Source organism: Malus domestica, chromosome 03 (assembly GCF_042453785.1).
Source record: "Malus domestica chromosome 03, GDT2T_hap1".
Taxonomy (NCBI): domain Eukaryota; kingdom Viridiplantae; phylum Streptophyta; class Magnoliopsida; order Rosales; family Rosaceae; genus Malus; species Malus domestica.
In genome coordinates, this window is record NC_091663.1 from 97,048 (window position 1) to 111,507 (window position 14,460).

The window sequence follows — 14,460 nt, forward strand, 5'->3', positions numbered from 1 at the left end:
AAAATGTAGCTTTGGTCCAAACTGATGCGCCCCGCATACGCCTGAGTGTGTTTCTTCTATGGCTTCATTGACTTCTTCCTCACCTAGGCATCTCAGCAGTATTCCTTCAAAAGAGCATCGGTAAAGTGTTCCTTTGTAGTAGAGAAAGTGAGGTGCTCGTCGACGTATTTCGGAGCGATGTCTAGGATCATTTGGAAGCTTTCCATGCTCCAGGTAGTCGATTAGCGAGTGTCTCCACTCTTCGGCATCAACTGGAAGTACTGAGATGACATTTGTATCATCCAGTAGCATTTCAGTGATGAGCAAGATCACCCATCTTTGGCAAACTGGCACGTCTACAACTTACTTTTCTCCTAGTGTCATACTTGAGGCTAGGTTGGCAAGAGCGTCTGCCATTTGATTTTCTTTTCTTGGCACATGTTCCAGTGTCATAATCTTGAACTTTTGTAACAGTTGAGTTGCTAGCCAGAAGTATAGGACGAGATCATATTTTCTCACCTCATATTCAGTTAAGAGTTATTGATTATGAGCTTGGAGTCACCAAATACCTCAAGGGCTGTGATTCCCATGTTGATCACCATTTAGAGCCCAATGATCAGTGCTTGGTACTCAGCGACGTTGTTGGAGCATAGTTCGCTTAGTTAGAAGGAATAAGGTAGTATTTGCCTTTGTGGCGACATGAATACTACTCCTACCCCCGCTTCGTCTGCTCGTGCAAATCCGTCAAAGAACATCATTCATGTCGGGTAGATGTCGATGTTGAACACATCCTCGTCAAGCAAGTTATCTGAGATTTTCCAATAGGCTGGGATTTGATGATCGGCAAGGAAGTCTGCTAGTGCTTGTCCCTTGACGGCTTTAGCTAAGACGTATATGATCTTATATTGATTAAGAAGCAACACCCATTTAGCCACTCACCCTATCAAGACTGGTTTGGACATGACGTATTTGACCGGGTCAGCTTTAGCAACTAGATGGTTGGTGTAAGCATGCATGTAATGCCTGAGCTTCTGGATGGCGAACATTAAGGCGAGGCACATCTTTTCTATTAGGGAGCAATTTAACTCGGCATCGATAAAAGTTCGACTGAGGTAGTAGAGTGCTCCATCTTTCTGAGATTCATTCTTTTGTGCCAAGAGTGTTCCAATTGAACTTTCCTGAGTGGCGATGTATAATATAAGCTGTTTCCCAGACACAGGCGCCCCCAAGACATGTGGACTTGATAAATACTTTTTTATGCTTTCAAAATCATTCTGGCATGCTTCGTCCCATACGAACAGAACATCCTTCTTCATGAGTCGACTGAACGGTTGACAACGCCCTGCAAGGTTGGAGATGAAACATCTAATGAAGGCTAGTTATCCTTGTAGACTTTTCAGCTCGTGCAGGTTTCTTGGTTCAGGCATGCTTTGAATGGTATTGATCTTTGATTGGTCTACTTCAATGCCACGATGCTTGACAATGAAGCCGAGGAACTTTCCAGAGGTGACGCCAAATGCACATTTTAACGGGTTCATCTTAAGGTTGTATTTTCGTAACCTTTCGAACACTATTCGCAAATCCTTCAAGTGATATGAACTTTTCTTTGTCTTGACCACCACATCGTCTACGTAACATTCTACGTTTTGTGTAGCATGTCATTGAAGATTTTCTGCATTGCGCGTTGATATACGGCTCTAGCGTTTTTCAGACCAAAGGGCATCACCTTGTAACAGTAGATACCTTTTAGAGTACGGAAGGCTGTTAGTTCCTGGTCTTCGAGAGCCATGCGAATTTGATTGTATCCAGAAGAGCCATCCATGAATGACAGTGCTTCATGGCCAATGGTTGCGTCCACCATGATTTCGATGATTGGCAAGGGGAAGTCGTCATTCGGACAAGCATCGTTGAGGTCCTGGAAGTTTACGCAAACATGTATTTGGCCAGATTTCTTAAGGACTTGCAAATCTTTTTCTTCCACAGTCCATGTTAGCCTTGTGATCGCTTCATTCATTTAAGCCAGCTGCTCATCGATTGAAGTCACTCTGGTGGTCATAACTTGCATGGCTGAGTTGTTGCTTGAGTCGGCATCGGAAAACATGGAATCAGAGTACTTCTTCGAACTTTCCTCCCTTGGTGCTCTTAGCGAGGCCAGGGTGATCGTGATGTTCTGGAATCGTATCTTGGTTTGGATTCCGTTAAGTGGTCCAGAATCCCTTTGATGTCTTGTTTCCTTGGATTTAATTTCAGCTTCAGAGATGTAGGCTTCGGCCGAACTGTGTCGCTTTAGCTATGCATTTCAATGTATTGTATGTGTTATTGTTTGGTGTGATCATTAGATGTTGTTGGACATGGTTGTGATTGTTGGTGTTATAATTAGACTTGGTGATCAATATGGCTAGAGATTATTATTGTGTTTCGTCGTTGTTCTTTGAAAAAGATTTATGTTACGATTCGGCGAATATTCCTCGTGATGTGATACCTGTAGTGTGGTATTATGTTGAGGCATGATGATTTATGTGATGAATGTTCAAGTGTGGTGAAATGATGAACTACGAATGGATTGATCCCTGTTTAGGGTACGTTGGCAGTTTAACGAGGAAGTTCGATGCAGCCATAAAGCATACGAAAAATTATTACGTAGTTGGATCTTGAGTTATGCCTTGTACATATCCCGGAAGCGGGATCTGTTAGATATACAGATGCTAGGTGACGTCACGCGTTGATCCTGAACGTATGTCGGGTTCGGTGCGTGACACTTTTACATGCCCTTTTTATTCTAGGCGAATTACCTAATTCTGATTACCTATTTTTCCTCTCTTTTCATTCACTCTAAAGAAAACCCTAGTCATGCCCTTTATATATAGAGCTTAGGAACATGAAAAAAAAGGGTGCCACGCCTACCATTCATCCATTGAAGTTGTTGGAATTTTTAAGTTTTTTCTCTCTTTGTTTTAAGTTTCAATGTTTATTTTAGATTGTTTTTCAGTTATGATGAACATGTGTAACTATGTTTCTTTTTAGCTAGAGGTGAATTCAAAGCCATGGTCATATGTTTTATATAAATTGATTACATCCAGTTATTGTTTCATAAAACATGAATGCAATTTACTTATCTGCTTTATAGAAAACTTATTCTTGTATGTTTATTAAGGATGCATACTTAGTTTGCATGCAGGAATTTGATGCTAGAATATAAGGGAATTTCACCTAATCGTTATGAACTTATATTTGCAAGTAGTAAAAGTCACTCGTCATGATTGAGTTAAGTAAATTTTTGGCATGAGCATCATGCTTTTCATAGTTACGAATGTTTTGTCAATGCTTATGATTTTCACATAACTTAATGATCTTCGAGATGTATCTCTATCATTCGTTTCATAATTAGGGAACTTGAGAAGAATAATTTGGTTGCGTCGCTGAGTCCAATTCAATAAACTTAGGAAAATCTGAAAGTTAATTAGTGTTGTACACAGTTAATTTGGGGCATTGTCATTCATGGTTTATAGGAAGAATAAATGAAAATCGATTTGTATGCATATGATTCATATGTGGAGAAGAATCCTTTCGCTATCTTTTCATCCATATTTCATTCACAGCATAATTTACTTGCTGCCATTTACTTTTGTTTTTATTTAATTCGTCCAAAATCTTCCCGGTCGTGTTTTATTGTTAGTTTAATTTAGTTTTCAGATTTATAAGTTTAATTTATGTTGATTAGCATCCCTTCTAATCCCTGGAGTAGAACGACCCCTACTTACTCGTACTATGATTGCATAATTTATAAGGTTTAATTTGTGTGTTGGTTTTTACCACATCATATACGAGGGCAATTTGACCATCTCAAAGTGTACAAAAAAAATTATATTTTTGTTTGATTGTTGTTCATTGTATGTGCATGCCGCGTGCGTATTAAAAATATTCTATTTTTGTTTCTAGATTAAGAAAGTGTAATAGTATTTCCCAAAAAATTTGCTGTGCGCTCGCAAATCTTTCTCTCGACTTTTAAACTCTACTCACTGGTGGCGGCAGTGGCAGCGGCATCATCACCCAGCATGTGATGTGACGAATGATGATGAACAATGAGGAGAGGATTACAGCTCCAGTTTGATCGAGTTTCTTGGTTGCTGAGACAGTGCTCCACCCCCAAACACATCCAGCAAGCTCATGGATTTATGGTCCCCCGAAGCCTTGTTCACGAAAATCTTATCCTCGCCCGATTCATCGACACCTGCTCTTCTCTCGGCCTCTCAGATTACGCCTCTTCCGTCTTCGCCCACTGCCCAGCCACTCATCAGCCAACTATTTATCTCTACAACACCATGATCAAGGCTCACGCTCTCTCCCCCTCCCCCTCCCGCGCCGTCTCTCTTTTCAACTCCATTCAACTCGCCGCCTTGCGCCCTGACTCCTACTCCTTCTCCTTTGTGCTCAAGGCCGTTGTCCGCTTGCTCCAACTTCAACTGGGCGCTCAGATTCACTGCCACGCCATTGCCACTGGGTTCGCCGCCGATGCCAACGTCCTCACTGCCCTCGTTCATATGTATTCCTCCTGCGGATGCGTTTCCCACGCCCGCGCGCTGTTTGATGGAGCTTTCTTTGTCAGGGATGCCGCACTCTGGAACGCAATGATCGGGGGGTATGCCAAGCTCGGTGACCTCGACAGTGCCCGCCATGTGTTTGAACTTATGCCCCATAGCATTCGGAACGTGATTTCTTGGACTGCCCTGATTGCCGGATACGCCCAGACGAACCGCCCCCACGAGGCCATCACCGTCTTCCAGAGAATGCAGGTTGAGAATGTTGAGCCTGATGAGATAGCAGTGTTAGCCGCACTCTCTGCGTGTGCCCATTTAGGTGCCCTTCACTTGGGGGAGTGGATCCATAACTACATTGACAGGCATGGATTTCGTAAGCTGGTTTCTCTTAACAATGCACTTATCGACATGTATGCAAAGTCAGGCAACATCATGAAAGCCCTTCGGGTTTTTGAAAATACCAAGTGCAAAACTGTCGTAACTTGGACGACCATGATTGCTGGACTGGCTCTGCATGGTCTTGCAAGAGAAGCCCTTCAAATGTTTTCTCAAATGGAAAGGGCTCAAATCAAGCCTAACCATATCACTTTCATCGCCATCCTTTCTGCTTGTAGCCATGGTCGATTGGTTGAACTAGGCCATTGGTATTTTAACATCATGATCTCCAAGTATGGGATTGAACCCAAGATCGTTCACTATGGCTGCATGATCGATTTACTTGGGCGCGCCGGTTATCTTGAAGAGGCACATGAGCTGGTTAAGCAGATGCCTTTTGAAGCAAATCCAGCTATATGGGGTTCTCTTCTTGCGGCTTCTAATATACATGGGCATGCTGAGCTTGGGCAGCATGCTTTACAACATCTTATAATGCTCGAGCCCCATAACAGTGGAAACTATGCACTTTTGTCTAACATATATGGTGCTCTAGGTAGGTGGAATGATTCTGGGATGCTAAGAAAAATTATGAGGGACACAGGTGTGAAGAAGGCGCCGGGAGGGAGTTCAGTAGAAGTGAATAACAGAGTCCATGAATTCATGGCAGGAGACAAATCACATTCAGAGTGCACTAGGATATATGGAGTCCTGTTTAAGATTTTCAGGCAGTTGAAGCCGGCTGGACATCTACAAAATGATTGTGAGGAGCTGCTTGAATTTGATGAATAGCCATTAGCCAGGGTTTGATACTCCACTTCTTCCAACGTTAACCCAGAATTGAGATTGTGAACTTTCTTGTTGGATGTCAGAGGAGGTTTGCTACATCAGTGTATCTGGACCTGCGTTTTCATCAACAAATAGGTATTTTCTTTCCAAAGTATTGTCTTCTGTCTTTTTGAGCTGCCGATGGGTTTACACTAACATACATATTATTTCTCTTCACCCTCATGCTACCCTACTAATAGTTCTTCCAGGCATCACATACACGGTTTGGTGTTTCAAAGAAAAGAAAGAGATAAAAATGATGTACAATGGAGCATCAGGATTACAGGTTGCATCAGGCATTCAGGAGAGTCACAAATCAGATCTGCTTAGTTCAGTGGTCTTAATTTCTTGCCAAGTGACAATCAGGTTTGATCAGTGAACTTGAAACTGAAAGTGCTTCACAAAGATAATTTGAGTTATTTAATTTGTACACATTTGTGATATGAATTTTCAATGCACATTTTTACATGAATGGAATATCGCTTTATTTCATAGGATAATCATCAGAACTTGCATATGAAGACTTGAGTATATAGTCACCTACTGCAGCTGCTTCAAAGCATTAAGCCAAGGAAGAATTCCTGCTCTAGTCCCAAATTTCGTAATCCTAACCCTAGAAGAGTACTGATCCACAAAATTTGAATTTTCTGTTTAAGATGGTGGCATATTCCTGAAAAACAAATAGAGCAAGATAAACTTGTGAAACCATAGACCAGAACATGTTCAAAGAAAAAAGCTGCTGGATGAAAATATTGGTAAAAAAGATTGAATAAGATCAGCATGTTTGTATTTACATAAGTATCTTTCTTACCTGAGTTCATATCATCTTCTTGTGACTTTATGAGTTGTTGTGGCTTGGTTGGTTCCTTTGGAGTTGCATTTTCCATAAATAAAGCTCTTTGACATCTCATTTTTCCTAGGCCAGGTCTTATCCCTTCAGCAGACCTCTTAAATAGCGTGTCCGAGTCTTCTTTTCCACAATCTTCCTCACATATTGCGGTACACAATTGTTGACAGCATGACTTTAGTTCTATTCTCAAAACTGAGATACTAGACTCTTTTCTTGAGTCCAAAACGCTATAAGCTGAATTGGTGGTAGAAATTTGGCACCAATTACTATCACCTGACAAGGAACTGTCTGAGCATTCTGTTTCACCAAGTAGTGCCTGCGTTGTGGATGAAGCGTGGACCCCATTATCATCTTGATTCAAATGAGAACTGCTGCACCAAATATCAGATGGATATATAGTGTTGCATATGTGTTTCTCCATTGGCATGCCATCGAGTTTATCTTTTATATAGTTACATCTTGAGGAAATACTGTCATAATCCTTCAAATTTGTGGGAGTTTTATTAATAACCACTTCTTGCACGGACCTCTGAGATCCCTCCACACAAGCATGCTTCTCCAATTTGTTGTGGTTGATAATCTGTTTCGTTGCAAACTTGTAATTATGGACTTTCTTATCTTGCAAATTGTCTGTTTCTTTCTGTCCATTACATATATGTTTCTTCTCTGGGGTAGGAATGGCTGGAATCCATTTGTTCCTGTGAAAGTGACTCCTGGTAACATTTGCATTGTTATTTAAGAGTAACCACTTATCAACATAGGGTTTAGGTGATGCTTCCTGTCCTGGTAGCACAACCTCTTTAGTATCGGACTCTGATAGATCCTGACTGTATTCTGTTTCACAATCTGCACTACTTTTCACCTTCAAAGCCACTAAACAGCTATTTCTGGAAATACTGCATTCTGAGTTGCTTTCTGAAGTACCCTTTAAGGGGAAATTCACAGAATTCGCATGATGGTCCATTGGCCTTCTCCTTTTTGCAGGAACTCTCACTGTTTCTTCAGAAGTTAGGTGTTCCAGTCCAGATTTTCTTCGACTGCAAACAGTAGGCCTCATAAACCTTGGTACCTGCGATAATGGAGCTGCTGCAATATTTCTAGTCTTGTTCCTACTAATTTCAAGATTAGGTTGGGGCCGTTCGTTATATTTATATAAATGGTAAGCATCCAGTTGCTCACCGAAAGATGGGGATGTCCCTGTTAATTTATCCAATTCCTCAGTTAACTTCTTGATACTCGTTCTAGCTTCTTGGCGCTCAGCTTCAATCAGTTTAATCTTTTGTTGCAGATCGATCATTGCAACTTCCTTCTCCCTTTCTACCTGATTTCAGTTTTTCCCAGTCATTATAAAGGTACCAGAGTTCACAATTTATAATTGAAACAAAAAGGCACTTGAATTCTTGAAGTAAAGTAACCAGGTAATTCAGAAAACTGATTAGGTTTTGTTGTGTAGTGTCTCTGTTTTGAGTATCCATGTGGATATGGTTAATTCTTTTTCTTCTAGTTTTTGGTTGAAATGATCAATTCATTTATTAAATGAATCCTGACAACCAATATGCTTATTTATGGTTTAAATGTTTACTTTGTCATATTTAATCTCTCTTTACAAAGGGTTACTAAACTATCTAATTGTTTTATAGAGAACAGATTGTCACATTTACTTACAGTCGAATCTGTTTTCCCTAGATGAACGCTTCTCACCCTAGTCGCAAAATTCAAAGAACACACAGTTTCACAGAGATCTTCTTCATTAGGACTGATATGGACAAGCATTAGAGTTTTTGAGTCCTGTCCTGAGAATAAAATAAATCAATAGTTAAACCATGCTGATATAACTATAAAAAGTAGAAATAATTTATATGTGAAGCATGCATAAAAATGTTATGTATATCTGAAAATGAAATTCTTGCCATCTCTGGCGGTGGCTTTTTCTTAAAATAGTTTCCATGATGGATATAACTATTTGATGTATGCATATAGTTTACTCCAAGAGACTCGTTAGTGGTGGCAGAACAATATTGTAGTAAAATTTGGAGTAGGGCACAATCTTTTTTTCATAAATAAGTAAGGCATGTTCTTGTCTCTTGGTCATTACAAATAAGGATGACACTGGAGTCTGGTGAGGTAAAAGGTATTACCAAGGGAATCCTTAAGAACCTGCGTCAGCTTGCTATTCCTGTCATTAGTGAAAAATGAATCAGTTATCATTTAGGGATGAGTTCATAATGTTGCAGCAGATTTAGTAATTACTAATTAGCCATACAAGACAAGTAAATATTAACTGCTGAGGTGTTATATCATATTAGTTATTACATAAAAAGAAGCTGAAGAGTAGAAAATTTGTTAGTATCTTAATCACACCAAGAGTGATCTTTGAGAGATTTAATTTCTCAATCAAGTTGGAGGGTATAGCTTCAATAAAAAAATAACACAAAGGGACATCTACTACCGACCCCAAGTAGTAGGGATCAATGAACAATGATTAATTGTATTTCTGTTACCTATAAGGTACATGGCTTTTTCTATTTTGAAGGGCACTGATGACATCTCCAAGAGAGGAAAGTGACAAGTTAATGGCCTTTCCTTCTTCTAGTCTTCTACCCCATGCCTTTGTTTTCAACAAACGCTCGCTTCCTCCAAGATCAACAAACCAAACTTTATTTGTTTCCCTTCGCCTCTCAGGTGCTCCACTACATGTGATTGATATGCGAATCAAGCTACCAAAACAGGAACATAAAGTTTTAGAAACATAATAATATTGTTTCTAGATACCAAGTTCCAAAACCAGTAACCAGAGCTGAAGACATACTAAGTCAGCAAGTTTCTTATTATAGAAAGTGGTTACCAGTGTGATCTGCTGGAAGTACTGTTACAATTTGTTGATGCAGTTGACCTGAACCGGCACCCTAGTTTATATAGTTTCAAAGCTTGGTTGAAGTCACTCACTTGAATAGCCACAAGGTTTTCAATTTCAATCCCACCATTTGGATCTGATTGGATTGATAGGCTGTTGAAGTAAAAGTAGGATTACTCTATAAGGCAATGTTTAGCACTGCTAACAAATCGAACTTAACCCAGTAAATTTTACATGTATTTAAGAGACCATGAGAGGTTTAATTGAGCGAAATTAGCTTCCATCGTTTCCTCCTCTTGACGGGAATTAGCTATACCTGACAGTTAGTGCTGCCTCTGAAAATTTTTCTTCTCCCACTTTTGCTTTGAAATTCTTTGACTAATAAAGAATCGTGCTACTTCAAGCATATAGACTTGGGACTAATTATTTGATGCGGTCATATTTTCAGACATGATATGGCAGGTATGGAATTCCTCACCCTCCTCCAATATAGTGAAGAAAGAGGTCAAACTAAGTTCATTGAACTTGGTCAAATTTGTAAACTCTAGAATGTTACAGGAGGTATAAGTTATAACAAGTTGGTACGAGAACATATTAATCATCTTCACCTATGTTATTTTTTTAAGCTGCCACCATACACGAAAAGCTTACGCACTTAAGAATGGGCCAACAATGTATATCAAGCTAACTTCCCTCACATGTAGACTTGGAGAGGGAGACAATTGCAGATATGGAGAAACATATAGGTGCAGCTCCATCATGCACCTTGCAAGCTCCATCATGTACCTTGCAAGTCAACAGACAAGTGGGGAATGGTTATTGGAGGTTTCAAACTCACAGCCTCCTACAACCAGAAATAGGATACCTACTAGAGAATCACTCTGAAGGCTTAAATGGACTATAGAGAGGAGGAACATTGAGAAAAATATCAGATTTTGGTCATCTTTATGGATATCTCTCTGATATTCCTCTAGATTGTAAGGCTGCAGACTGCGATGTGTTAGTGCAGATTAGTTAAAGAGTGCAAGGGAAACCAAGTATTATTTTTAGTTTGGTTACATTTGGTAGGCCTGTCCATTCCCACTTTGTTTCCTGTATGTTTTCTGTGTGGTCTCCTTGTCCGAAGAGTTGTTTTTTTGTTAGCATTAATAAAAATTATGTTCGTCTTTTCTTGAAAGAGGAAAGTGGTATAACTTATGATATATGAGCAGCAGTTGCTATTTTTAGCATTACCAGGGAGGCAGAGGATCCATTGCCTTTGTTGGATGAGAAATTAGCAGGTCTCTGAGATTTCCCATGTAAATCTCAAGCATACTGAAACTGAATAGAAACACATGGTTGCTATCAACTGCTTGCCTAAACAGTGCTTCAATTGCACGGGGCACCACTCCGGGAAATTCTGGAGTTCCTTCCTACGAATTTTAGATCCGAAAAAGTAGAGTCAGAATTATTATATATATACCACATTTAAGAAAAACTAGAGGCAAATCAAAGAATGCCATTGAGAATTTTGGGCTACTGAATTTTCAGCGGGTTTGATGTCACTGGGATGGCATGGCTTTTTTAGTTGGCCATGTCATGATTTTACTTGTTTTGCAAGATTCTTAGCATGTATTGTAATTTGTATAGTATGCCTACAAATTCCATAAGATTTTTGGCTTGATTCCTCACCATGGTGAAGGTTTTCCCTGTGCCTGTCTGTCCATAAGCGAATATGCATGCATTGTAGCCGTCGAGTGCGGATTTGATGACTGGCTCAACTTCTGAAAAGACTTCGTCTGAAATTTTTGGTAATCAAATTGTCAATCATATATTCATAGCCGTCTGTGTAAGTTATCTTTGGATCAGAGTTGCAACAATACACAGTGGCCAAATTTACAACCAAAAAGTTTTCATGTACTCAAGCACCTTGTGATGAGCCGGGGCGGAAAACATTGTCGAAACTGTAACTTTTATTCTTACTGTCAGTAAGTCTTAGAAGAACATTACTTGAATCCAATGCTACAACAGGCCTAAAGCGGCCGAAGTTCTCCCCTATTGCAATGGGTCTTATACGACAAAGCACTCTAATATTACCTGCAATGACAAATATGCTTAGCATAATTCTGCAATTTAAATTGGTTTGGGTCAACTGCAAGTTTGCAACAGATATGTGCAGCTAAGTATTTTAAGTTCTTTGGTCTGTTTGTATACATTACTTGAGAACATTTAGTAAAAGCACTCTTTCTTTTTTCTTTATAAGATGGTATACAGAATAGTTTTCAGTAGAGGATGACTAACCTTTCAAATTTAGAAATTCATTTAGAACCTGCCTTCTCCGTTTGTTAAATTCATTCATGTGGGCAGTCAAGATAGCAAGTTCATCTGTTGACAGGGGGGGAATAAGAAAGCGTATAGGCGGCGGTCGATGAACAGAATGGTAGATAGTCTCGCACGGAGGACATCAGAATAAAACATATGCAGAAAGACATGAAGGGATTTACCTCTAATTTTTGAGGCAGCGTCTGAAGAAGTGTCTGTCTCGAGATTTGTTGTTGTTAAGTCGGTGGGTTGTCCTTGAGGTTGAGGACAGTGAGGAGGTAGGTTTGTTATTATATCACAAACAGATTGAACCCAGGTGGAAGTGAGATGTGACTTCAGTCCTAGTAAGGAATGAATTGTTTCAGAAAGAGAGTGGTGGGAAGGGTCTCTTGATGCCATGACTTTCCTCATTCCCCTCTTTGGAATTATACGTACGCACTCTGTTGAATCAAATCTCTCTGTCGTGCAAGTGCAACCAAACTTTGTTGCTAGGGTCGTCTTCTTTCTGGCCAGTACTTGTCTGCCGTGAACTAGGAAATAATCTTTGATATACAGATGAAAAAGAGGAGTATTAGTAGCATATGAAAAAACTGCAGAAATCTATGCGTATATATAATATATAGAGGATCCTATTCTTTGCTAATGTGAGCTGTCTATAACGCGGTAAAGGAAAGATGGATGGAATAAGGGATATCCAATGTCTGAGAAGCCTCAGAGAAAACCAGCACGAGGTCAAGTATTTTCGTCCATCTCCATGGCATGGCAGCCCCCAACTTTATATTTCCTTCAGCTATTAGCCAAGGAAACCAAAACAAGTAAAATATAAAAGAGTGGTTTGGGGGAATGGGGAGGGAGAAGAAGTCTCACAAGCTGTTGAATGTTGATGGAAGAATTTTTGTCTCTGCGGCTGCGAGCGAGACTAAAACCATTTTCAGATTTCTAGCATCATCTTAATTACAACCTTTATTTGATACGTTATTCAGGTACTTACAGCCAGCCAGGTAACCAATCTTGGAATTTTGCTTCTTGACAAAGTATATGAAAGATAAGAAACAGCATAGCAACAATGAGAGAAAGCAAAGGCTGGTAGTTGTAGTTGATGCGGGTCCCATTCCATTTCAAATGGGAATGTTTGTGCTCACCACTCTCACGTGATGATAATGTTCACTACTCTATTGATGATTTAGATGAGTTTAAATTTCAAGATTTTTGTAGTGGATAAACATAAATCTCAAAATTTAAACTCATTCAATAGTAATAAATAGGATGGTGATCATTACCACCACTTGAGTGTGGTGAGAAAAATGCACACCATTTCAAATAGGACTTCAGGATCTCTTTGCATGAATAATCTGTAATATGAGCCTTTTGGCTCTTGCCATTTGAGCTCCCCAGGCCAACTGCAACACCAACCACAACCAATTGACCTTCCCTTCCCTTCCCTTCCCTTCCCTTCCCTTCCCTTTCCACACCGTCATAACACATTCACAATCGTCTAATTAAATATAGATCTTGGCTTTCATTTCATTTGGTCCCATCGCATCCCATCTAATCCAAGTGTTTTATGTTTGCAAACTACTCCAACATAGACCAATTAATCAATAGGCTGAAAATCAAACAAAGCCAATACACCAACCAATGGACCAAAGAAACTTCCTTCGCAACTTACGATGCTGACCCCCAAAAACAATGAATTGTTTACTGATAAGCTACCTTGATTTTGATGTCATGATATATCAAAGAGTATGGATTGGCCAGCCATCCTTTGATCCCAATAGTTAGGTGACTAAACTCTCTGCACTTGAAGGAGTATGGAATGATTCGACGGTGAATATTAATGTTGTAACATTATCATTGTTATATATATATGTAACCTTACCTATCTTATAATTCATACATTGAATGTTAACGTCATGTTTATAACATTATTAAATGTGAAGGTAGAGAGCACAAAAGTGAATAACGATAATGGATAGCTTCATGACGTCTACTAACATAACTTGCGTCTATATTGTAACAAGATATTCACAGTGTAACAATCAGCGTTGATTGTATGATAACAATATCATTCTTAATAACATGTTAAGCTTTAACAATTGTAAAGTAATCTTATTAAAACAAAGGGTACTAACATCCTCTTCTTACTTTTTCTTGGTACCGTAGAATTACCCATATTATAACCAAAAAGCTACACCAATGTCACAAAGAATAGGAAGAGCATGTGCCAAGAGGCGCCACCATGAGGAAGGACATGCCACTATACACCCTCCATACATTACACACCATAGAGTGACACTAATAGCTAGGTAATAATGTGAAGGAGTGTAGCCTTGAACCATAGAACACGTGCATAATGTCATTTCTACTGATAGAAGCAACTGCCGACAGTGTTGTCTTCAATTTTTTTTTTTCCTTTCAACGTTGAGGTCAATTATTTGGTTGTTTTTATACAATCCAAAGCTGGTCATGAAACATGAATGATCTGTTTCTATCAACCAGTTTCAGTGGGGCACCCACCCACAGATCCTATCCTATTTCAAGATGTGTGAATGAGGGGTCTCTAGGCCCCGTAAGGTAATTAATCACGTAATATATATAAAAAAGGTCGTACCCAGTGCACAAGGCTCCCGCTTTACGCAGGGTCTGGGAGAGGTGAATGTCGGCTAGCCTTACCCCCATTTATGGAGAGGCTGCTCCCAAGTCTCGAACCCGAGACCTACCGCTTATGGGCGAAGGCA

At 39.6% G+C, this 14,460-nt stretch overlaps 2 protein-coding genes across 6 annotated transcripts; one reads left to right on the forward strand and one right to left on the reverse strand.

Moving 5' to 3' along the window:
• The first annotated feature begins 3,836 nt into the window (after positions 1-3,836).
• Positions 3,837-8,156, forward strand: LOC103414592 (pentatricopeptide repeat-containing protein At5g56310). 2 transcript variants are annotated; one of them, XM_008352960.4, is made up of 4 exons: positions 3,837-5,813; positions 5,918-6,083; positions 7,552-7,726; positions 7,856-8,156. In XM_008352960.4, exon 1 carries the CDS (start codon positions 4,062-4,064, stop codon positions 5,679-5,681), a length of 1,620 nt encoding a protein of 539 aa, XP_008351182.3. In that variant the 5' UTR covers positions 3,837-4,061; the 3' UTR covers positions 5,682-5,813; positions 5,918-6,083; positions 7,552-7,726; positions 7,856-8,156. The 2 variants fall into 2 exon arrangements, with proteins under 2 accessions (XP_008351182.3, XP_070674082.1); XM_070817981.1 differs by having other exon boundaries at positions 5,927-7,726.
• On the reverse strand, positions 6,085-14,109 carry LOC103414609 (kinesin-like protein KIN-14T). Of its 4 annotated transcripts, XM_070817979.1 has the most exons (12): positions 12,590-12,784; positions 11,905-12,264; positions 11,702-11,785; positions 11,330-11,497; positions 11,093-11,199; positions 10,655-10,833; positions 9,413-9,574; positions 9,069-9,284; positions 8,706-8,743; positions 8,233-8,360; positions 6,529-7,888; positions 6,085-6,387 (listed from the first exon to the last, which is right to left on the reverse strand). In XM_070817979.1, exons 2-12 carry the CDS (start codon positions 12,131-12,133, stop codon positions 6,272-6,274), a joined length of 2,787 nt encoding a protein of 928 aa, XP_070674080.1. In that variant the 5' UTR covers positions 12,134-12,264; positions 12,590-12,784; the 3' UTR covers positions 6,085-6,271. The 4 variants fall into 4 exon arrangements, with proteins under 4 accessions (XP_070674080.1, XP_008351200.1, XP_070674081.1 ...); XM_008352978.4 differs by having other exon boundaries at positions 11,905-14,109; XM_070817980.1 differs by lacking the exon at positions 9,413-9,574 and having other exon boundaries at positions 12,590-12,730.
• Positions 14,110-14,460: the final 351 nt, after the last annotated feature.